The following is a 26,452-nucleotide window of genomic DNA, read 5'->3' on the forward strand; positions in this document are numbered from 1 at the left end:
TGGGAAAAACCTCCAACATGATTTTATCATGGAACTGTACACTTTACAGTAAAGTAAGACCAAAACTTTGTACGGTGAAACAAATAGCTCAGAAAAAAAGATTGCTAAATTAAGTACATAAACATAGGTACATATATGTTTTTTAGACAGAATGCATTTGCAAAGTTGTTCTACAATATACAAAAATACATATGTATAGCTACAACTACAGCAAGTATATGATATTATCCCAAACTGATTTTTTGTAACCCTTTGACATGTCGTGACTTGCAATGCTGAATCCCGGAATGTGTGGAGAATGAATGATTGAAATCCAGACTTACATATGCTATGTCTGAGAATGCCATTTCTTGGAACATTCCCTTTTCTGTGAGCATTGGTGATCTTAGAGTTGCTACATATAAGTTCAGGGGTATGGAAGGCTCGCCCTTCACACTGACAGTCTGCAAAAAAACAAGTTTAAAGAAGAACTTGACTTAGTGAATAACTTATTATTAAATCTCTTATGTTTTTTATTTTTTTTTCATAGTTTTGGGACTTGGCATTACGAATCCTGACATTTCAATTGGGAGCCTGTTCTTGGTTTGTCTTGTACATATGGGTTCTCTTCAGCTCTGAACTGGGCCACAAAGGATATAACTAAGCAGAATATTTGTATCCCATTCTTCTCCCTCTCTCTCTATCTCTGTTGCTCTATATATGTCTCTCTCTGTCTGGCTCATGCACCCACACTCACGCTCTCTCTCTCTCTCTCTCTCTATATATATATATATATATATATATATATATATATATATATATATATACATATATATGTGTGTGTGTGTGTGTATATATATATATATATATATATATATATATATATATATATATATATATATACAGAAAGCCTGCAAAGACACATTGGGAAGTCACAAACACCACACAACAGTGATCAGAGAACAGGATTGAACCTAATACCCTGGAGCTGGGAGGTAGATGCCTTGACCACCGAACCCATTTATGTTAGAAGTATCTAGGAAATTTCTAAGCCAATGATAAAAGAATGGGGTCAGAGAAAGGGTGTAGTGACTGAGTGGCCACAAGACAGAGTACCTTTACACCTTTAGTGCCAGAAGTGCTGGGGAATACCTACAGTATGCAGTATTTTTCTGGCATTCCTTAGGAGGGACCTACAATGATTCTGAATTTCCCTGTAGCCTAATACACTCACTTGTCTACATGTATGTGGCTATACTTGTAACTCCCGTCCATGAATTGCATATTTGTGTTTATTTTAAATACCAGCCAAGTTCAGGTGTATTACTTTACCCTGGAAGTTTTTAAAGGAGTCATGTGATTAATGATTCTCCTTTGTGCGATAACAACAAATCTCACTGAATCACTGAGTGATGGGAGGAAGAGAAAACTGATGTCTAGTCAACATTGGACAGGGCGCCGAGGTATTTTTCTAGACTGAAGACTTTATAAAATGATCATAATCGACTAGGGAATCCCTGTGGATTTTCTCATGATCTTATACTGGCTAGTTGGTATGTGGTCATTTACAGAATCAGAGTGTATTCTTCTGTAAATATAGTTTTAAGAGCTGACCATGCTATCCAGTCTAAAGTACTCGCTCAGCCATTTTTGTTCACCATTTTTGAGTTCTTATAATGTGCACTTGACCACAAAGACAAATGTGAGATTGACTATAGGAACTCAGGGTGCTGTGCATTAATGTCCCCCAAGGGCGATGCACTCAGATCTTACAGTTCCAAAACCCATTTCACAAAGTCATGCTCCAACAGAGCTGAATGGCCAGGAGGCATGCATGGGCAAACAACTTTAGGGTATTTGTCACCAATTAGATGAACATACCCTATAACAGATTATCTGCCCTTAACATGAGTAATGTGGTACTGATTGAGTGAAAGTCTGAGAGTATTCTGCCCCACCACAGCCTCATCACCTGCCCACATGTGCATGTAATTTGGTCTATGTATAGTGTAACCATGAGGAATTACATCATTGCTATAGATATGGTGTTTTACCCATGTCACTGTGATTGCTATAACATCCAGAAGGCATACCAGCCAACTATCCAGATTTTCACAGAATGTCCACATTTTTGCCTCATATTTTTGGGCTTTTCCTCATAAAATTTGTGACTTTCTGGCAACTTAAAGCATTGAAGTCACTAAATAATGACAGGTATTTGAGTGTCAGACCTCATATCCTTCAGAAAAATGCATGCTAACACAAAACCTGTCATTCTTGCAACTTTCTAAAATTATAAAAGCAATATTTAAAATCTGTTCCTGTCTTTGGACCTTTGCCCCCTATTATTTTGACTTTGCCCAGATTTCTTGCAGAAGGATGTTAAGAGGTATTCCAGAAGGTAACCATTTTAAATGTCAAAATTTGCAATGCTGAGTCCCAAAATTTGACTAAAAGACCAAAAAAAAAAAAAATATATATATATATATATATATATATATATGTGTGTGTGTGTGTGTGTGTGTGTATGTATATTAAGTCTGAGGTTGGTATTTCTCAGAATATTCCCTTTCCTTCTAGGTATGTCAATCTCTGCGTCAGTATGTATATGATAGGGAGTCCATGGGGGATTTGCCATGCACATCGGTGGAAGAGCTGAAAAGAAATTAAAGGAGAAGAAAGATGTGTGATATTCAGACTTCTCTTGTATTTTCATTTTTGTTTCGCTTTTGTCATGCTGGGACTCAGTATTGTGAATCATGTCATTTCAATAAGGAGTCCATCAGAACTGTACAGTGCTGCACAAGCCATCTGTTACCTGGCCTTCCTGCATAATCCTTGAGTTTTTACGTAAGAGTATGAGACTGTTTTGAGTTTCCCAACTGTGTGTACTTTAGGTCAGAAATAATGTGTCTTGGGTAGTAGGGTCTTCACTTAGGATAAATGTCTCTTAGTTTTGCTTAGGATAAACATCTCCTATTTTTTGCTCAGAGTAAGTGATTTACGGGGGGTAGGGTGCTGGGTTAGGATAAATGTCTCCACTACTGGCTCAAAGGGCAAATGATGTACAGTTTTCTTCTTCTTCTTTCAGCTGCTCCCATTAGGGGTCATCACAGCGGATTATTGGTCCGCAGAATGAGTGGCAGTAGAGTTTTATAGTGTCAAGTTGCTAGCCCAGCATCCAACCTTCCAAAGAAGGTACACACAAGCATACACTCACACCTAGGACCAGTTCAGAAAGTCCAATCTACCTGCATCATGTCTTGGGAATGTGGGAGGAAACCGGAGCACCTGGAGGAAACCCACATGAACATTGGGAGGACATGCAGACTCTACACAGAAGGCATCAAAGCCAAGAATTGAACCGGAGAACCTGTTGCTGATGGATAGTGAGATCCTGTATTAAGGTAAATATCTCTCCTTTTGGTACCAAAATGATAGATAAAGCCTCTCCTTGAACATATGTGAAAGTGGAAATTCCTTAAAAGTGTGTCCATTTTTGAAGCAGATCCTAGAGACCAACTACCAGGATAAGCTAGTTTTAGCCTCATGGAACAAAGTGAATTATTATTTGGGTTAAGATCTGTCATAGTGAGAAGAGGTGGAACCCAGTGATAACGCTCTATGTACTTGTAGTATAAAGATGTGGAACCCTGTGAGTTGGACCTATGTCCATGTGGTATAAAGAAGCGGAATACAGTGCATACCTCTCAAATGTCCAGATGTTCACAGAATGTCTAGATTTTTGCCTCATATTTTTGGTCTTTTCCTCATAAAAGTTGTGGTTTTCTGGCAAATCAGTGAGGAGTGAATTCAATAAATAATGACAGACATTTGAGTTTTAGACTTCATATCCTTCAGAAAATTCATGGCAACCCAAAACTTTTTATTCTAGCAACATTCTAAGCTTGCAAGAGCGATATTTAAAAATATTCCTCCCCATTATTTTTGGCATTGTCCAGATTTTTTTTTGTGCTAAAAGGTTAAGAGGTATGTGGACCTATATGTCTATATATAAAGAGGTAGAACCCAATGAGATTGACCTATGTACCTGTGGTATAAAAGAGGCGGAACCCAGTGAGATGCACCTATGCGCCTGTGGTACAAAAGAGGTGGAAACCAGTGAGATGCACCTATGCGCCTGTGGTACAAAAGAGGTGGAAACCAGTGAGATGCACCTATGCGCCTGTGGTACAAAAGAGGTGGAACCCAGTGAGATGCACCTATGTACCTGTGGTATAAAAGAGGTGGAACCCAGTGAGATGCACCTATGTACCTGTGGTACAAAAGAGGTGGAACCCAGTGAGATGCACCTATGTACCTGTGGTATAAAAGAGGTGAAACCCAGTGAGATGGACCTATGTGCCTGTGGTATAAAGCTCAGTTTTATTGACAGGCAATAACAGAAAGTTACCTACCTGCCACTTTTCTGCAGTTCAGCATCATGAAATATATTTTTAAATAAAACTCTACAATTCTCTCTGGTTGTGAAAAATGACTAAGTATTCCTGTCTTGTAAAGAAGGTTAGCCACAGCAAAGTTTAACAGCACATGTATGTCACCCTGATAATAGCAGGCAAAATGCGCCACTACCATGTAGCAGTTTATTCGTTATATATATGTACAACGCACATGTTCCCATTAAACCTGACGCTACTCTGACTCTCGTTCTTCTGTGCATAATGAATAATTATTCTCTTACTTTTCACTAGGGTTCCAAAACTGAGGTTGCAGATAGAAAGCTAATGCTGGGGAAGCGGTTTCTGTAGAAAGACTTATTCAGCTTAGGATAGCTAACCAATAAAGCATAAGAGAAATATAAAGCAGCAAAGGAATGAAACCTTTGACTTTTGCTTGGGTTACCATTTCATTTCTGCGATAGCACATCTACAATACATTTTCTGCAATATTAATCTGTCATTTGTTGATGTTCTGTCTACTTCCAGTGACAGTTCCACAGTTGAAAAAGCAACAATTTCTGCCAAACATTTTGTTTTGCTGGATCAAGCATTTCTTGCACAGGATATATATTCTTTCAAACTGTAATCACATCCTCTCAGATACTTCACTTCATCTACATTATGAAAGGGCTGAAGAGGAATATGACACATCACTGTCCATACATACAAATTACGAAATAAGAAACATCTTTTTCTTGTGCCTAAAAAAAAAGAATTAATGCCCACAGATGTTTCTCCAGTAGTGAGTCATGGTCAGTCTTTATCTATCAAATAATACAGAATTTTACCAAATGGAGTTTATCTACTGTAGGAAAGTCCGAATAGTAACAGCATCTTATAGGGACCACATCTGCAAAGGTTTCAGAATGTCTGTCAAAATTTCTCCAGAGGATACTTGAAAATAAATGGAATATTGAAATGGTACCAGGCCTTACCTTGATCTCTACTCCATACCCAATGTAGACAGTGATAAAATAGGTACATTCCAAACCACTGTAGGAATTGAAACCAGAAGGTTCAGGTGATTCGATATAGCCCTCTGGACTTGTGAAATTTAAATTGCAAGGAACTGAAAATGAAAAGAGACAGAGAAGTTAAGATTTCATTATGACTTAGAACCCTAGCCACCCTTTATCAGACCTCTCTGTATACAGAAACATCTTATTATGGACCATCTAGCTATGGGCCACAGCACAGAAAACTAAGACAAATTTCTTTGCATGTTGCTTATGAGCTCTTTAAAGCAAAACATGAAGTTTATGTTATTTCTGTACATTAGAATAAAAGTGGAAGAAAAAAAATGTTAGAAGAACACTAACAGCTTGTACAAGGTTTGAATGCAAGATTTTTTAGTGAACAGTGAAGATATCTTTAACATTTGTGACACAGTTTCAAGAGAATAAGTGTTCTGCCTCTCTGATATGCCTCCTTAACATTTTCATTACAGTGTCTCCTACAGGAAAAAGGAACTTGTAAGTTCCAATACCTCTAGCAAACAGAAGTAAAACCAAAATAAATATGCATAATCTCAGACATACACACATTATTTCACTGCTAACAGTGACCGACTAACACAAGTTTAACTGCAGGATCCGCATAACTAATATTCTATCCAATTAGTTTGTAGTGTCTTTTGGCAAGAAAGAGTAGACCTTTGATATTTCCTATAAAGATGGTGCTTATGTCTTGTATCCTAATATGTCTAAAAGGGATAGATTTACAGTAACTGGCACCCTTCTACTGGCAGAAATGACATTCTTACTTATCACCTTCTGCTTGAACAAACTGGGGTTGGAGTAGAGGAGTTCTAATTTTGGAGTCTGTGCTCACACATGCACTTCTAAACCATTCATTGGCCTTCAGAGCCTGCTACTTTAAAATGGCAGGAGCTAAAGATAATACATGCTGGCAAATACGAAGCATTTATTTAGTTGGCTAATCCAGTAAAAACAGCCCATCACAGGTCACTTTAAGAGTTTTCAATAGTTAAGCCACAACAATAGTTTAACAAAGGGGAACATGTTATTTTTGTAGAGTAGCATAAAAGGAATGATATTCAGTTAATGTGTTTTACTGAGTAACAGATCACCAAATGCATTTCTATAGCTTTACAACAGACTGACAGTGCAAAGCAGTGCATGCCACTCACTGCCTTAACAAGAAATGATAAAAGATGATTTAACGATACAATATATGGCTGAATTATATTTTATGGACTCCATGTCCTAGGTAAATACACTGCTTGCCCTGCACTATCAGTCAGTTCCATTATCAGTGAAATGTGTTTGGCGAATGCTTTTCACTGTCGCGTTTGACAAATTGAGTTATTGGCATGTCAAATGTGAAAATGAGATAATGAGAACAGGGCGCAGGACCGCTGTGTTTGCTTTGAAAAGGGAAGAAGAGAGGAGCTAGGTGAAGAACAAAGACTGAATGAAGGAAGGCTGCACTCCTGAGGAACAGAAAAACAACAGGCTATGAATGACCGCTAGGTGTCCCTCAAGCTGTACATAGCCGCAGACTGAGAAGATATCATTGCCATAAGACTTGAGGAAGCCGTTTAACAGAAGATACATTTATTGCATACAAACAGGTAGTATCTGATCTACCGTCTGATGACCAGGAGCGCCACATGGCTCAGGGAATTCAGTCACTACACATCCATTAACTGCCCCTAATCTCCCATAAGACCACATTATCTTCAGACCAGCTATCTCCTCTGCCTTCTTCATGTCTATGTCTTTCCTGCAAATCTTTATACGTCTTTTTTTTAGCTCATCTGCACATATATGACATCTTGCATTAGTCCTGCTCTACTTGAACATCTCTTTCCTGGTCACCCTAACTCAGTATCTGGCCAAAGTCATTCTTATTCTTCCTTTTTATCACCCCCTTAAAACATCATCAGGGTTCACTGAGTAACTTTACTCAGCCTCTCAGTTCTCCCTTCTCAGCTCGGGGCATGTACCTCCCCCACTTTACATCAATGGAGACCTCATCCTGTCGTTACACATGAGTTTGCATATGTATAAACATTACTATTTGTATTCCTTATATCAATAACATATCTAAGTAACAGATGGAAGTACAGGAAGATCATCAAAACATTTGGAGCAGGAGAACCATAAAGATTGTAAATCATACCTCTCAACCTCCTAGAGCAAGAAATCTGGACAAAGCCATGATTAACTGGGGGACAAAGGCCCAGAAATAGGGACAGTTTATAAATATCATTCTTACAAACTTAGAAAGTTGATAGAATAACAGGTTTTGCTTTAGCATAAAACTTCTGAAGGGTATGAAGTCTGAAACTCAAATGTCTGTCATTATTTTCTGTCTCAGTCTAATGACTTGTCAATAATTTTCCAGAAAAAAACACAATTTTATGAAAAACAGGCCAAAAATATGAGGCAGAAATCTGGACGTTCTGCGAAAATCTGCATGGTGGAGAGGTATGCAGTGTAAATACAAGTAGCTATATTAAATACTGCAGAACAGACTGTGGAAGCCCTGACCATAATCCAGATGTCCTGGGTTCAGCTAATAACCTAAGCAGTGGAGGAGTTAATTATGGGTAGGTAAGGAATGAAGACTCTTACGGCTGCTTACCTCTCTCAGGTGAAGGTGAAGGGGATGATCTCAACTTTCCATGGAAGTGAGAGTACACCCCCACAATACCCAAGTCAAAACCCACCCTGAAACATTAGCCAGCATCTTCAGAGATTTTAGGGTTTAACTCATTGCAGCCTAATGATGTCTTCATCTCTAGCTCCAGCTTACTGATACCTCTGGGAATCTAACAGAGCTTGTTCATATTTGCATTAATAATTTCAAATCCATCCTACATACAGTCTACTGAAATATTTGGTCTTAAACCTTACATGATTGGCAACACAACTGTACTGATATTTACCTCTGTCTAGTCCTACTAAAGAGATATAAATTCTTGTCCATATACTATTTAGTCATAGTGTCATAATGTTTATATTTTTCTAAATATCTCAAAAGCAAGTAACACAGAGAGAACTGCATAGAGCTACATATGAAAGCTCACAGATGGACAAACTAACATTTGCTTACAGAGGGTGTATAGCGTGAGAGGTTACTGACATAAGTTGTTTACAAAATCTTACATAATTAATGTTTAGTATATTTACTATGACTTATTAAATCCAGTTTAAGACCGAGAATCTATTAAATGCTTAACTCCTACAGGCTCTCACTCAACTCACTTTCCTGGATTCATAGCATCTTAACTCACAGGTTTCAAGCAGCCATTATCTGTTTTTGTTAAACAGTTTGCCATTTACATTTCTTTAGTAATCCTTATGGTTCCAGAGATATAAATATTTGTCAAAGTTCAGGATGCAGTCGTTGGAAGTTAAAGTACAAAACCTAAAGAGCTCCATTTGGGTGAATGAGCTAAATATTAAAGCCTCTCTTTAAACGGTACTCTGCTAGGGGTTCTGATTTCTTCTTATTCTCCCAGAATATGGCTCAAAATTAATTCATTCCCCAGAAAGAAAAAACTATTGGGTCCTGATCTGGTGGGGGAGGAGTATTTCCAGTGGAATAAGGAGACCTGGGATTCAAGAATGAATACAGGGCACAGGCCAGCAGTAGATGGTTCCACTGTCACAGCAAATTAAATAAATTAAACTAAAATGGAGCTATAGTGACAGGAGTCATATGCCTTCCGAAATATTCCCGGTCCCACATTAAACCCAAATACACCTTTGTCTTCATACTGTATTCTGTATCATATTCTTTTATTTGCTTTACACTTTGAGCCTACTCACCCATCTCCCCAGTATGAAAGAGACGTACATCACAATTTTTGCAGGATCATTCTGAGTCAATACCATGTGGCTCTGCAACTAAGCATTTCTTAGGCTCACATTACATTCTTAAACCACCAATGAAATGTAAATTCTGCCACTCCATCCTAGATATCCACTTCCATGCAGATGTGCTAAGTCATAATCCCTACTTCAGTTACTTTTATATGATCCAGCATACACGTTAATTTCTTCTTTGTTCACTCATCCTGTTTTCTTTTCCACATTTCACTATTTATCTTCTGACATACCTCCGGCTTCTCCATTTGCTCATCCCTTTGTCATAGCACTGTTTTAACAGAATAACCCTTTAATGCTGCACAGAAAACATAACAATGAAAGGTATATACCACAGTAGTTCAGAAACAGTGTTGCTCACAAAATCTGAACTGACCACTAAATAAGATTTTTTTTTATGTCCTATCTCCCTTTCAGCCCCTTCAGTACCCAGGCTGTTATTTGAAGCAGGCCCTTCTGGCATGTAGCCAGTGACTAACGGAACCAGCATTGCCATGTCTGTGTTAAATCTTAGTCATAACAGTCTGAAGAGCAGATTGAGTATCTGTGGACCTTATTTATTTATTTCCTTATTATTATTACGCCTTAGCATGGTAGTCATAGCTCATAGTTTATAAATGCACAAGGGCTATTGGTGAAGAGCACCACTGGGCCTTTATGTTAATGTGCTTAGCACCAATAAATTGTGCTGGCTATGGGAAAGTAAAGTACTGCACAGTAACACCTACAACAGTATTGTTTGTGTGAAAGATTGTAAAATGGATTAAAACTAGTCTTGTTATATGTGATGGAATCAGCACGAGTGTAAAGTCATATTTTTTTTTAATATTTTCAACTGATAAGCTAGTATGAGCCTGCATCACTCTAAATATGCCACTGGGAATCATTAGTAGAAAGCAGCAGTCAGCAGAGCAGTCTAGAAGAAAACTTAAAAAGCTAAAAAGTTTTGTTAAGTGAATGTAAGGGTATCCTTATATGGACCCCTTGTCTCGTCTTTTAGAAGTTTGAAAGAGGGAAGATAGGAAAGTGAGAAACGAGGGAGAGAAAAGACAAGAACACACAGAAGGAAGGCACCAAGAGGGGTTGTGCTACAGGAGGCAGGAGAAAAACACTATATTTTTGCTGGGGAAAGCCCCCTGCCATTTTTCATATTTTTTTTCTATAAGATGGAAGTTGGAGAAGAAAAAAGGGAAGAGGCTATGGGAGAGATACTTAAGAGAAGAGTTAAGAAATAGATGCAACATAAAAGATACTATGGTGGGATGACATTGGTGGGGGATACAAGATTCACAGAAGGCAGACACACACAAAAGGGAGCAGATGAGGAGGATATGAAGTATAGGTCTCACTCCAGTCCGGGGGACCTCAATTATCCACTTTGTTATGATGGACCACCCCAGTCGTGTGAGGTGGAGGCCTCAGATAGCTTGGGGTCAGAAATGACCATGTCAGTGAGTCTTGTATCCACTGGAGGAGGCCTTGTATCAGTTGAAGGTACCTCTCTACCACCTGCTCAGTGGTTGCTTCTGCAAGGAACCGAAGCTAATAGTGTTGGTGGCTTTCCAAAATGCCATGCACTGGTGGGCCCATAGGGTCAGAGCCACCGCCTTGATTCTAAGAAGGCATTCCTAAATGGGCAGAGGGTGATAGTAATCATTTCTTGATCTGGGAAGCATTCTGTGGAAAAATGAAAAATGCAGAAAAGAGAAAAAAATAAAGTAAGAAAGATTGTAAGATTTATAAGATTATAAAGATTATAAGAAAGAGATAAAGTACAGACAAGAATGAGTTATAAGTTGTTGTTCAAATATTGTTTTATTGACAGTAAAGAATAGATGTAGATTACTGATTTTTGTTTCGCAGGAGCTAATGACTGCATTCTTTACTCTTGACTTATGGCTCTTTTATTGCTACTGCACTTTTCTGATTACAACTTATAAATATACAACTGTTGTAATGATCTAACCAAATACCACTCTCTTTTTTACTATATGGAACAGTCAATGCATGAATTCTTTTATTTACATAAAAGCAATATAATATTATTACCCATGAACACCTTCTGCCAGACGTCTTAATCTCCTTTTAGCCTGTGCACTATTATAGTCATGTTCCTCTTCAGCTATGTAAATTAGAAATTAATGAATGGAAAGTTGTTTATCTATGCCATTCATGTGATTATAGCTGATAAAAAAAGAAAAAAAATATTTATCATAACAGATGTGATATCATGGTAGCCTAACTTAACTAAGCAATACACTAGGCTTTGCTGGACAAATGCAAAGCTAATTCCCTGACAATCTTTCATTTACTTTCTTAAGCAAATGGTGTTGATCGACAAGAAAGGGTTACTGCATGAATTCAGCATTCCCCATTTAATACATTCAAAGGCATAACAGTGTCTGTAGAGGGTTGAGGGATGTGTTAACCATTTCTGCAGTGATCTTCATGGCAAAATTACCAGTTAGTCAAGTTCTGGAAGGAAAGTTACATTTTTGTATAGTGTACAATTATTAGATAATAAAATTAAGTAAACACTAAACCAAGCAATAACTTAAATCACAAACTGTATAGTATGCTGGTCATATACTGCTTTCTCCCCACCCCCATGCTACCTTGGGTATGGTGCCTAGCTGTGTAGAGCAAATCTGCAGTAACCTTTCTGAAACTCATCAAAAACATTATTGAAATATATCATTTATACATGAGTTTTACCCTAATAGCTGATTTCTGGGTATGACTAAGCAGTAGAAATTAATCTTAATTCTTTAATAGTTCAGTACATGAATACTTTTTGACCTAGATATTTCTTTGTATTCAGCATTTGCAATGACTTTTAAAAATATTATGTATATTTTTTCTTCTCATTTAACATAATGTATACACATACACACACACATGCGTGTGTGTGTGTGTGTGTGTGTGTGTATATATATATATATATATATATATATATATATATATATATATATATACACACACACACACACACTTGTAGGTATAGATAAAACAGTCATTTAAAATAGTAATGCTGATATATCCATACACACACATGCACACACACACACACACACACACACACACACACACACACACACACACACACACACACACACACACACACACACACACATATATATATATATATATTTTTTTTTTGTACATATATACATATTTTTACATAGTTAGCACCCGTCTGAGTAAACAAACAATAAAAAGTACTTAATATAGAATTCTGGGCTTCTGCCTTGGACCTCTGAAACTCACTTGGCTAGCTGGCCCCTCATCAGCCTCTGCAGATTATTGTACCTGTGCCTACACTGCTGACCAGAGCTGGAGATCTTTATCACGGAGGACATGTTGTCTACCAGCTCCTGCCAAATGTTAGTTTTTTTCCATTCAGTGCTAGCAATTGCCGACTCCAACTTTTGCAGGTACAAGTCTTGCATCAGGTAGAGAGGGATCTTGGTCTGCTTATCTGACCAGGAGGCTTGACCTTGGGCTTTAACAAAAGCCATCCTTCCAAAGTCCCAGAACAAGATTAAAGTATGTAAGCCCGATACAGGTGAAGAAAGGGTGTGAAGCACACCCTCTGAAGTATGAGATCACCAAGCTCAACCCATGCAACCCTAGGGGTAGTACCTATGGAAGTGATAGCAGTGTGAAGATTGATTTACTAAATGAACTGCAGCACTCACATGAACTTCCACAATTTTATTTTTAGTACCACTGTTTCATATGGCGACATTCTGTAGTACAATACATAGATATTGTGCTGTTATCACTTGTTAGGGTGTTGGGAGGCATTTGTATGCACATATGTGAAAACAATATGATTTAACATTTTTTTTAGGCATAACAGTTGTGTTGCCATGAGGTGAAGTTTTTTTATGCATACTCTGTTTTCATCCAGTAGACATTGTTAAGAAGTCTAGAGCAGTACATTTAATTTTGTTCATTTTTATTTTTCAGACATTTATATAAAGCATAGGTAGCACTTTCTAAGGGGATTAGGGACACAATATTAGTATGACAGAGGACAGATCTATTGCGTAGTAACCCAGTACATGCATCTACAAAAGATATGGCACACTTTACTGTTACTGAGAATTGCTATTACCTTAGGTATACTCCCACACTCAACACCCTTCAGCGCAGCTCACCTCGAAAAGCTGAAATCATTAAACATCTTAAGAAAGGGATACACTCTTCAGTAATGGTGTGATTCTTAGAGCTTAGCTTTGCCGAGACTCATTTGCATAGTAATTTTCTAAACTGGCGTCAATTTATGCCAATAGACTTCAGTGCACCATCTTGAACTGCACTGTCTGAGCCTTGCTGGTCATTGATAGTCTGGGAAGAGTGCAATCAAATTAAAAGGAATTAGCAAAAAGCTGAATAGTTAGAAATTAGTATGAATCCAAATAAAGTTGTTTACTTTAGGGAAATCTGCTTGCAAGAAGCATATATTTATTAGCTATGTAGTCAGCATACCTCTCAAGCTCTTACAGCAAGAAATCTGGACAAAGCCATAAATAATGGGGGTACAAAAGCCCCAAAATAGGGACACTTTTTATATATATTGCTCTTACAAACTTAAAAGTTCATAGACTAACGAGTATTGTATTAGCATGAATTTTCTGAAGGGCATGAAGTCTGAAACTCAAATGTCTGTCTTTATTTTCTGACTTCAACCCTCAATGATTTGCAAAAAAAACCACAATTTTATGAGAAACTGACCAAAAATATGAGGCAAAAATGTGGATATTCTGCGAAAAACTACAGCTGAGAGGAATGGTAGTCAGATACTTATGCTTTGCATCCTAATGAATGACAAGTGGAAAAGTATAAAATGTCATTTTGTACAGCTGTGTACACATGAATTTGGTTCTTTTTTGGCTATTTTCATAAATAAAGGTTACAGAAAAGTGGGGCACTACCATTCACCAATTTTATGCTCCCTACAAATGCTTACAACAACAGCAACAACCGCAGCTATTGTAAGTAAATAATTATGTTATCAGTCTACAGTTAAGTACAGGTTGGACTGACTTATAGAAGACAAGTTATACCACAGCCAATCCACTGATAAGGCTCTAATGGCTACATGGGTTCAATCTATTGAATCAAGCATCTCAAGAAATCATGCCATTCCATAGACTTTACCCTTCTCTCTCCCAGCCTCTCCTCAGGAAATACTATCAAATATAACTTCCCCAACTATCACTAGGGAAGAGGTCCTCAATGCTCTCTCTAAGGCCCAAAACACTGCATTGATGGATCCCAACAATAACTCAGGATGTCTTCTAAATAGCATGACTCACTATTTAACCATAGCCTTTAAATGGGCTTTATGATTCATGAAAGGAGGGGTCTCCATTGACCCTGGAAACTACAGACCCATAAGTTTCACAGGTCTCATATGCAAATCCATGGGAAGAATTATCATGGAAATGATCAATAATGATATAGGAAACATCCAGACACTGGATCCAACCCAGTTAGGTTTTGTTAGGATTAGGTCATGCTTAGTCAGCCTGGTACATTTCTCTGAGATGGTCACCAAATCAATGGATGATGGCAAAACTGTTTATACTGCCTTCTTTCACCTGGCCAAGGCATTTAACACAATACTCCACTTGGGCACTGCTGATAAACTCAAGAGATTAGGTATAAAGCCTTATATCCCCCTGTCAATAGCCAGCTGGCTCACGTACAGGACCCGGGAAAGAAGCCCTTCTCCATCAGAGTGTCTCTGGGATCAGTCCTTGGACTGCTCCTTTTTTGCATCTACTTCTCTGAAGTCAAAGCCAATGTCAAGGGCCCCTGGCTGACCAAATTTGCAGATGATAGCAAATTAGAAGTCATAGAATCCCCCACTGATACTAATATTCTCGAAGAATGTCTCACACAGACAAATAAATGGTTTCAGAGCCATGGACTAAATCTAAGTGCCAAGAAATGCATAATAGTATTCTTTGAAAAGTTATCTACCCCTGCTAACTAACATATTGGCAATACGCCCTTCAGATTCGACTCAGTAGTCAGGGACTTGGGGGCACACACAGACAATAATTGAATCATGTGTTGATGGTAATCAGGAAATCATTTTACACTGTGCAGCTTGTAAACAAAGGCATGGCATCAGTCCAAAGAGGTCATTGTTCCACTGTACTCAGCTCTCCTCAGACCTATCAATGAGTACAATGCTCCATTGGGTATGTCTTGAATGAGGCACATCCAGCAATTGGAAGATTCACAGAGATTCCTCACTAAAAAAAATGAAGGGCATAAATAACCTGTCCTATGCAGAAAATCTCAACGCTCTAGCCCTGTATTCTGTCTCCTATAGGCTGTTGCGGGGACATCTATGCCTGGCATACAAGGCATCATCAGACCGCACTTTGATGGACTTCCTGCATATCAGCAAAACAACCAGCATCAAACTTACCCAATCTAAAGACATAAATATTGCCTATGATATAAATAAAACCCGCTCTCTGATGTAATTCAAGTGTAACTTGGACAACTGGATGGGGAACCAGAAATTTATCTCTGGCTTGACACCTATGTCTCTAATGAATACAAAGGCATCCTGTAAATGTTACATCTCCCAGGTGCCTGCTTGTAAATGTTTCATCTCCCAAGTCCCTGCTTACACTACCAAGAATACCAAAGCTTGTCAGAGATTTGGGATGCATGGCTAAGTTTTAAAAGGCCCCAGTGGTTGTTAGCCTAGTACACCCCTGTGACCCTATGAATGTATAAGGCACTCATGGTTCTAGCTCGGCCTTGAGGCAACAGTAGCAGATAAATACACTGATTTAGACATGCAAAGAGTATGTGCAGGAACTGATGAAGTGTCCTTGTGGCAGAAACCCAACTTGTCCCCCAGCTGGTCTCTAGAAGGTCCCTGTAGCAAGTATCAAGAAGTCTATGCATAACCTGATGTTTACAGGCATAGGAAGACGATGCATCCAGATCCCACTCCTCATGTGTGGGCCATACAAACTCACTAAAGCCCTTACTATTTCTTGGTCAGAAAAGTTAAAATGAGTCAGTCTTTGCCTATATCTGTGCCTTATGGCCACTGCGTGCTGCTGGCACCAGTGGTTTTGGCTTGACCAGGACAACCAGCTGACACTAAGAAATAGCCAGGGTGGCAGCTACTGCAAGCATCTTTATTGATTGCAAAGTAGATATCAAAGGTGTGACTTCAGCTTTTATAAAGCATATGTGTGCAGTGCAGAAGCAAATAAAATAAGTGACTCAATCACAAAAAATAGGAAAGCTGCTAATTTATATAAGATTGTCACATAAATTTCAGGCATTCCTAATTTATACCTCTTTACTCTCTCATGACTGCAGTGGTGGTGCTGTGGTAGCGTTGTCACCTCACAATTAGACGTTGCACACTTGATTCTTAGTTACAGCGTCTTCTGTGTGTCGACATGCGTGAATGGGCGTTCCTTCATTGAAGGTTGTGCGTTAGGCCTGACAAGCCAGCACGTAAAAATCTACTGCCAATCATTAGCGGACCGGAGTTCCGCTGTGGCAACCCCTAACCGGGAAAAGCCAAAAGACAGTTTACTCTCTCAGGTGCATAAGTGCAGGTACCATCTATGAATCATGATGAAGCTGGGCATAAGTACAGCCTGCAGAAATTCTCACGACGCGTAATTGCATTGACTGTGAATACCAGCCTTAGTAGGCTTTGCAAAATATCAATGCTTTTGGCAAGTCATATTAAGTCTTAGCTTAATTTGGCCAAATATCAATGTTATAAATATATGTACTTATTAGGATTCTATTGCATGCCTTACTAAATATTAATACTATCTACATCACCCAATTTAACTTTCAGTATATTTATTGATATGCACTCATGTATGTATGAATGCTTCTGTTTTGCATTGTAGGTATGTATTTTTCTGCTTCATTTTTATACCCAGAAAATGACTGAAAAGGGCAAACTGACTGGTTCATTTACCTTGTAAACAAATTGTAAAATAAAATAAAATAAATTAAATAAAATATTTTATTTATCTGTTAATTAGGTAAACCCATTAGGCACAAGTTACCTCTTCTCAGATGTGAAAAGGAATCTGGTTAAGTGACTTGCTCAGAATCACACAAGAGAAAAAACAGTAACTGGATTAACCAAACCCTGTACTACAGGATAAAACCTGTTAGGTACTAAAGTCTTAACCCTCTGTGTTAAACTACAACATTCCATAATATTAATCACCTCCTTAATGGTATGGATGATGTGCCAAAATATGCAGTGAAGTCATTATTCTACCATTCCACGCCTTATAGCCCAAACCAGGATACCGGAGAATATTTCATTGTTGATCCTCTGGTAGGGAAAGCATAAGAACTCCATCCACAGAGACAGCCTGTGCCTTGGCAGTTGAACCAACTTTACAAGATATGTTGATCTGGTATCCATTTAACAGGTCTGGACCCATATGAGCAAGTCTCATTATATAGAGACCGAATGGCTAAAATAATGGACTTACATATACCAAGTCCAAGACTGACATTTCTTGGAATGTTCCCTTCTCTCTCTTGGTATTGGTATATTTTGTTATATATATATATATGTTTGGTGGGTGTGAGGTATTGACCCCAAATTGAGGAGTACAGGGGGCTTGGCTTGTCATCCTGCAACAACAACAAAAAAGTTTAAAAAAGAGTGATGTTCAAAATTATTTGCTCTTCTCTTGGCTTTTCAGTTTTTTTTTTTTTTTTGGTGTGTTGGCACTCAGTGTTACAAGTGCAGACACTTTAAGAGGGAGCCATTGATATGCAGGCTCCATGCCTTCAATAAATATTTAAAGGGCCATATGGTGCTACTATATTATTTAGGACTGGGGAGACCAAATGAATCAGTTTAAGCTGATGTTAGAAATAATGAAAAGTTTTAAACAAAGGTTCGGTGTCCTGACTGAGTCATTACTTAACATATATATGATAACACTATCAAAACTTCTATAAAAATGCAAAGTAAAACTGCAAAGCAAAGTGTATTGTTTGCCTCACAGGGATACTGTCCTGCTGATGTAAGAGAAAAGTAATAATAAGAACAAAGAAATTGAAATTGCACAATTAGTACAGAAAAAATTTATTGTATTTTTCATAAACTTCATTTGTGATGCTCTTGATCACAGAGTACCTTTTTATGGTCACCCCTGTATCTAATCCATCAGATGGTTCCATGTCCTTTTAGTTATTTCTTTATCCATTGTGCTATGTCACCCAAGTATTTCATAGGCTTTCAGAAGAGGCATACCTGGCTTTTCTGGTGCCTGGGGCTGTTCTCTGAACAGATACAGCCCCCACCTCTGCTCTTTACTGGAAGAGCAAAGCAAAAAGAAATAAGAAAATAATGCAGTTACTGGACTTCATGATTGTAACCCCCAACACTTTGTACCTGGTGAAACTACCCCTCTGCTATACTATTGGCTTTCAGTGTGTTGTAAAATCAATGGGCCAGATTCATTAACTCCTACGCTAAGTGTACATGATCTGTATTCAAGAACATCCCTACCACATTTTTTGAGATATCTATTCACTCAGAAGAATTATATCAAGTTTACACATAGATGGCACTTTGTGATAACTTTTATGAATCCCCCCTCAATATTTAAAGCTCCAAGAAATCAGTAGAAAAACTAAAATGAAGAGAAATAGGTGGGAGTTATACTTGTGTTGTCTATTCACTCAGAATGGTGTACCCTTAGTGTAGGCATTCCTGAATCCAGTCCAGCTCTTTGGTAACATCTATTCAATAAGCATTCTTCTGCTGGGCTGGAGGTTTACCCAAGTGGTTAAGGTAATGAACCATTAAGTAGTGTATTAATAACCACTACTTATTCATAGGTGAGACCAGATCTATCCATCAGTGGTTGTGTTTTCCTATAAGAGACTTTGTTCTCATGAATAAACTTTACCCATGACTGGGTGATGGTTATTCATATTATACACCAGTGTCATCATAAAAAGAAATCTCTTACCTTTTTAAAATAACTCCATTGCAAAAATGGTCATCTTTCCTATAGTCAGGTTTCTCTGCAGACTGCAGAAGGTGGAAACATTCTGATTCACTGGGCATGTGCTCATGTAGCTGGATGCCTGGAAACATGCCCTGCACTGACAATATGTAGGTTGTGTGATATTCTGCAGCTTTGTTTCATGCAAGTTCAATTTTTATTTATGTTTTAAAGAATAGTCGACATGAAGTTATCTATGCCATTCAATTAAATGGATATCTGTGATGTAAAAGTGTACAAGTGTTTTTACATAACATGGTGATGCAGCAGTTATTATTGCTCCCCCACAACACTGCATTTTCTAGTTTAAGTTCCTGCCTGGAGTGTGTCCTCTATGGAGTTTGAATGTATGCAGTTATCTTTGTTAGGTACTTCAGCTTCCTCACACATCTCAAAGACATACTGATAGGAGGACTGACAATCCACTAAATCACCCACAATTGTGTGTGTGTGTGTGTGCACGTCCATGCATGTGTGTGCACGAGCACACAGGCCACTTGTATGAGCACATATACTGTGATAGACTGGAATGCTGTCCTGCATTGTTTTTTTTTTCTGTTTTGGGCCTGTTGAGTGTCAGAACAGACCCTGGGTCTGTCTTAGCTCTAAGTAAAATTAAGTGAATGTTGAAGAATGAATTAGAGAAAAAAATACTAAAGTCTTTCATAAACATCCCGCCACTGTCTTAATGACAGGATCTACAAACTAATTCAGCTGTGTGCTGAATGGATCTTTCTGGCATGGTGATTGTAGTTTGCTACAACTAAAAAGACTCCGTCTAGCTAACGAAACTGCCATATACTATGGCTGGTTTAAAGGACAGGTGTAATAAGGTAATCCCTGTAACCGGATTGTCAGCCTCCCTTTCTACATATGCATAGTTTGTAAATCTGAACAAGACACTTATCCCACCTTTGCACCTTGTCAGCCTCGTATAAAAAAACATGCTTGTCATACGCTTAACAGGCCTTACTGAGTTATATAATATATAATATTACCAAACTGGTAGTTTCTACTTATGCCTCTCAAGTGTACCTCATTACGAGGAACGTACCTCATTTAGGGTCTTAAAAAGTTCATGTTCCTCAAAGTTCCACGAAGTTCCACATTGAAAGGGTCTGCAACACATTCAGTGTTGGGAATTGTTTAAGTGAAATCCATGGTAAATAGAAATAAATCATATTAATTCATTAAAAGATCATCTTTATAAGTAAAGATAGCATATTTTAACCATCCTATGACCTTACTCGCTGAAGTTGTTAGTAAGCCATTAGTACATGTTCCACATTTTGCCCATTTGTTCCACATTATGAGGGCTAGTGTTCCTCATTTTGGAGATGGAAGGTTGAGAGCTACTGTATGCTGGCATGTCTGAAAGCTTGTTTAATATATTTTATGGACTGATCCCCATTACACACAGCACACCAAATGGAATCCTCTCCCTCTTGAGCTGGAGCCATGCCTGTCTGCCAAGAAAGAGTTTCTTTGATTTTCTAACAACAAACTGTCAGGGTAGTATCACCACTTAACTTTAATTCTGCAGTGTGCACCCTGTTATACTGAGTGTTTTAACCATCTCATATCCTTAGGCTTATATACAAGTAACTGCCTTATCTATCAGACTCTAACTGTAGTACTTCTATCATGTCCATGGCTTGAACTGTCCACCATGCCCAATGGCTAAAACCTACCCTTCTGACAAAACTGCTGTCAAGGCAACATGGCCAGTGTGTGTGCAACAAGTCACTATCAGAAGGTGTGAGAATAGACATAACTTGCTGTTACAGGCAAAAAAAAAAAAAAACTCATCACATCCTAAAAGCATGGTGGTTGGATATTACATGACTATCTACACCACGGTGATATCAGGAGCTTCGGAACTCACAGCCAGAAAATGAAGACAAAGACTGCTAATGAGATATGGCATACATGGTTTAGGGGCTGGGTAACAAAGACTGCTAATGACATATGGCATACGTGGTTTACGGGCTGGGTAACAAAGACTGCTAATGAGATATGGAATAAATGGTTTAGGGGCTGGGTAACAAAGACTGCTAATGAGATATAGCATACATGGTTTATGGGTTGGGTAACAAAGACTGCTAATGAGATATGGCATACATGGTTTAGGGGCCGGGTAGCAAAGACTGTTAATGAGATATGACATGCATGGTTTTGGGGCTGGGTAACAAAGACTGCTAATGAGATATGGCATATATGGTTTAGGGGCTGGGTAACAAAGACTGCTAATGAGATATGGCATGCATGGTTTAGGGGCTGGGTACCAAAGACTGCTAGTGAGATAGGGCATGCATGGTTTAGGGGCTGGGTACCAAAGACTGCTAATGAGATATGGCATACATGGTTTAGGGGCCGGGTAGCAAAGACTGTTAATGACATATGACATGCATGGTTTAGGGGCTGGGTACCAAAGACTGCTAATGAGATATGGCATACATGGTTTAGGGGCCGGGTAGCAAAGCAAAGACTGCTAGTGACATATGGCATGCATGGTTTCGGGGCTGGGTACCAAAGACTGCTAGTGAGATATGGCATATATGGCTTAGCGGTTGGGGATTATTTGAGATGGAGGCAAAAATAACTTATTATTCCAGAAGGACATCCATGCCTCACACGAGGTTTCACACAATGATGGCCATAATACCAACTCACACCACCAGTGGTTTGTTTTGTAACCTTAATGATGCCTCTTGCAAACCCCAGATTAAGGGTGTTCCATAACACTTGTTACTTATAATTCACTGGATATAGTGACTTCACAGCCTTTTCTGACTCTCCTCTTATGTTGTAATTTTGAAACTCCTATAATTCTGGTGAGATGAGAATACTATTTATTCTTTTTTTGTCCTCCCACCCACCTTAATGGTACTGGCCCAGCACCACAGTACCTGGCCATGTCAGGTCTGCCAGATATATTCAGTCCTCATGGACTTTAAGTATTACTGGGCCTGGTTGTGTTACTAGGCTTCCAGGGACTTGGAATATCTGTGCATCCATCTGGGGGGGTACTTATGCCTTACCCATTTTCCCCCCATTATCGACATAATTTTATTTCTGGGGATGGGCATACAATGGAGATGTGCAACATGTTACCGTGACTCCACATTAGCACAGCCATGTCTCTACCCTGTACCCCTGTTTAGGCATGCGTACCAATGTGCCTTCCCCAGCCTCCATCAGGTTTTAACAAAGTAGATGCCCATAAGTCCACCCTCCCATCCCTCCCTGCCACTTCTGTCAGTTGCCCAAGCCACTAATCGAACCCAGGTCAACTGGGTTGTAGTCAGGACTTTATCTCCTATCTCCTATGCCACTGGAGTGGCCATTGCTGTTTGTTCTTTGTAATAATTTTTTTTACTTCAAATATTCATACAAGTTTGAAGAGAGCCCTCTAGAAGGTTTGCAGCTCTGGCTGAAGTTATCAAGTGGTGTCATCTTCATCTGCCTACTTGCATCATTCTGACAACTAATAGGATTTGCAGTACAATGGTGTTGTCTACCTCATTCTGTAGCTGCCTCAAATTGGCAGCAGCAGGAAACTCTTGACAGTTTAATATGTGACAGAATCCCAAATCCCCTCTGTGCCCTTCTTATCAATTATAACCTTCTGGTACTAACCTGGAGACTGCAGTGTTGTAATGGTTGTTGTTGTGATAATGGTTGTTGTGGTAGTCTCTTCATCATCTCCTGAGGCAGATGTTACTGGCATCGCATCAGAAGCTACTGCTACACTCTGTTGTTTGGTGGGACTCTGCATTTGTTGGGCCCTTTTTCTTGGTGTCACAGTTGAGGCTGCTGGTGTGTCATGAGTAATGAATGTAACAGCCTGAGTTCCAGGTGAAATGTGAAGAATTTCAGACTTTCCCATCTTTGGAGTTTCAGTGTAGAGGGCATGTGCACTGTTATTTGGAAGTATGGCTGCTGTCTCTTCTGACAGCACTGGACTAACAGCAGCAGTTGTTAATGAACCGATGGTAAATGCTGGGTTTGCTAACTCTGGAGTACCTCTTAGTCTCCCATCACTGGCATCTATACCTAGTGGTGTCACAGCACTTGGTGTCTCAGTTGCACTGGGTAATTCTGTCAGTGGAGTTGATGTTGTCATACTAATCGCTGTGGCAAGTTCAGAGAAAACAGAAGCGTCATCAGTTTCTGGTGTTACCTCATTGATTGCAGGATCAAGCACTTTTAATGAAGCAAAAGTGGCAGAAGTGGGGTGCATGTCTGCCACCACCCTCTCGGTGAAAAATGCTTGCTGGCTATGAAAATCCTTCTTTAAAAGAGTTTCATGAATAAGTTCATCAAACAATAGGTGGTGATTGATTAAAGGTAGAGTTAGTGCTGTAGTTTCCATGTGTAGTGATCTATCTGCACTTTGTGTGGTGGGTGATGACGTTCTGTCTGCAGATGTCTCTAAGATTCTTCTGGCTTTAACACTGACAGCATTTGGATTATCAGAATACAAATCTGAAAAATTAAAAAGTCAAAATGTAACACTTTATATAGACTGCAAACTCTGTGTTCATCACTGCACTGTTACTATTATACAGAATACTGTTCTGTCACTTAACCCAAAAACATGACACCTGAAAACAGATTTTGGCTTTTTTTTCAGAAATGTATACAGTATTTGCTGACATTTGTTTGTGGTATGTGCAGGGTTGAAGGTTGGTACTCAGCTTGTATTTTTAATTATATGTGTATTTGTTTCCATACTGGCTTTAAAAGTAACTCTACAAAACAACAATACAAAGTATTTTGCATATAATTTATACAACACACACTCTTTTATTTCATTTATTTGATAGCAAAAAGAGAAAATTAAAAACAAATCTCATTATTGCATTCCTTTTTTCATTTTCCATCTATCATATGGGTTTTTGAATGTCTTAGTAGATTTTTTTTCTCCACTAAAGATCACAGAAGTGCATTAAATCTTCTTGAAGAGATATTTTCTCACATCTAGGGGGAAACGTGTCTGCTGTATACACCCTAGTCCTCAACTCCGTACTTTGTGTTTGGGGTGACCCCTTCATATTTCCTTGACATACAATTTTGTGCATGTATCATGTGTCTTCTATCTCTTACCTGCTCAGGTGAAAAGAGACCCAACTCAGTAACTCTCTGCTCATACTTTATCCCCCCTCCGTTAAATGCTTAGGAATACCTTGCAAAAATCCAGAAGAATCCTCATTGAAGGATATCCAGAACTGCACACAGTACTCCTACAAGCAGCTTTACAAATGCCTTGGCAAAGTAGAATCATTACTTCTTTTCTTCTAGAAAGTAAACCCTCAGAGTATATCACAACCTTATATCTGCAGCTGCAGCAGCTGTCCCAAGTTGTTCATCATGACCTACTCAGGATGCATTAGCAATGTTTGTTTTTTTTAAGTCAAGCTGAGTTGCAGTTTTAACAAACTCTGGCATTCTGTTTATGTTGATAAATGGAATACCAGAGTTTGTACGGTGTTTTCTGGACTACTAGATGATAATAATACCAGAGTTTTTACGGTGTTTTCTGGACTACTAAATGATGATAGTTCAGATTTTGAATAGTCCAGAAAAAAGCACAGAGGTAGTAACACTATACAACAAGAGAGGACAGTATGAGACTGGAAGAGAGAAAGAGAGAGAGAGAGGGAGAAAATAAAAAAGTGGGGTAAGGTAGAAGGATGAGGGTAATACCCCGTGGGTGATCTGAATTTGTAAGAAGTAGGTGCAGAAACTCCATACTCAATGGTAGAGAGGTATTAGGAGTTGACTGATGTCTTGGACCATGTGGAGTTTAGCCGTCTGGTGCTACACTATACCAGAAAAGATATAATTCAATAACAGGACTTTTTTTCCTTCTTCTTCTGAAGTTCTGTGAGTTTAAAGGACAAAAGTGCTTGAACCCAATTGTCTACAATTCTCTTTTTGAATCTAATAAATAGATTTTTATATTTGGAACTCCTCTGTGGCAATTTCCTTTCTCACTAAATGAGCCTTTTTAGTAAGTGTGTCATTTGACTGCACAGTTATAGACACTTTTTTTTGGTTATTAAACTCTGGAAAGAGGTCATGGGGTAAGTATTCAGGACTAAGGACAAGGATGTGAAAAAGAGTAAAAAAAATTACAAAAGACCGATTTGGCTACACAGGAATATGAGACTGGTGGTTCGAAAAAAAACCAGGTCTTACAAAAAGTGGGAATGAGAGGGTGGTGAGGCGGAGGAAGCACAGTTTAAGGAGACAAGCAAAAAGAAATCAAAAGCAGCAAAAGCTGAAGGAAAAGGGTGCTTGCAGAATGCATCAAAAAGGAAAATTAGGGTTTTTGTAGGTCCATACTAGGAAGGAGGATAAAAGGGAGCAGACCAGAGGAGGCGGAGCAAACCTGGGAGGGAGATCTTTAAAGACTTGTTATAAAACAGAGGAACTGAACGGATACTTGGAGCAGACCAGAGGAGGCTGAGCAAACATGGGAGGGAGATCTTTAAAGACTTGTTATAAAATAGAGGAACTGAACGGATACTTGGAGCAGACCAGAGGAGGCTGAGCATACCTGGGAGGGAGATCTTTAAAGACTTGTTATAAAACAGAGGAACTGAACAGATACTTGGAGCAGACCAGAGGAGGCTGAGCAAACCTGGGAGGGAGATCTTTAAAGACTTGTTATAAAACAGAGGAACTGAACGGATACTTGGAGCAGACCAGAGGAGGCTGAGCAAACCTGGGAGGGAGACCTTTAAAGACTTGTTATAAAACAGAGGAACTGAACGGATACTTGGAGCAGACCAGAGGAGGCTGAGCAAACCTGGGAGGGAGATCTTTAAAGACTTGTTATAAAACAGAGGAACTGAATGGATACTTGGAGCAGACCAGAGGAGGCTGAGCAAACCTGGGAGGTAGATCTTTAAAGACTTGTTATAAAACAGAGGTACTGAACGGATACTTGGAGCAGACCAGAGGAGGCTGAGCAAACATGGGAGGGAGATCTTTAAAGACTTGTTATAAAACAGAGGAACTGAATGGATACTTGGAGCAGACCAGAGGAGGCTGAGCAAACCTGGGAGGGAGATCTTTAAAGACTTGTTATAAA

General features: G+C 38.9%; 1 protein-coding gene across 3 annotated transcripts in view; it reads right to left on the bottom strand.

The window, feature by feature from the left end:
* SEZ6 (seizure related 6 homolog) overlaps positions 1–26,452 on the bottom strand; it is a 2,840,429-nt gene that overhangs the window by 1,694,064 nt on the left and 1,119,913 nt on the right. For all 3 annotated transcript variants that reach the window (XM_044054437.1, XM_044054436.1, XM_044054435.1), the window contains exons 2-3: positions 22,990–23,838; positions 5,375–5,508 (exon numbers count right to left, since the gene is read on the bottom strand). In XM_044054437.1, the coding sequence (XP_043910372.1) occupies positions 5,375–5,508; positions 22,990–23,838 (983 nt within the window). The remainder of the gene's footprint in view (positions 1–5,374; positions 5,509–22,989; positions 23,839–26,452) is intronic.

This window comes from Protopterus annectens, chromosome 13.part0, assembly GCF_019279795.1.
Source record: "Protopterus annectens isolate FY-2018-M chromosome 13.part0, PAN1.0, whole genome shotgun sequence".
Lineage (NCBI taxonomy): Eukaryota > Metazoa > Chordata > Ceratodontiformes > Protopteridae > Protopterus > Protopterus annectens.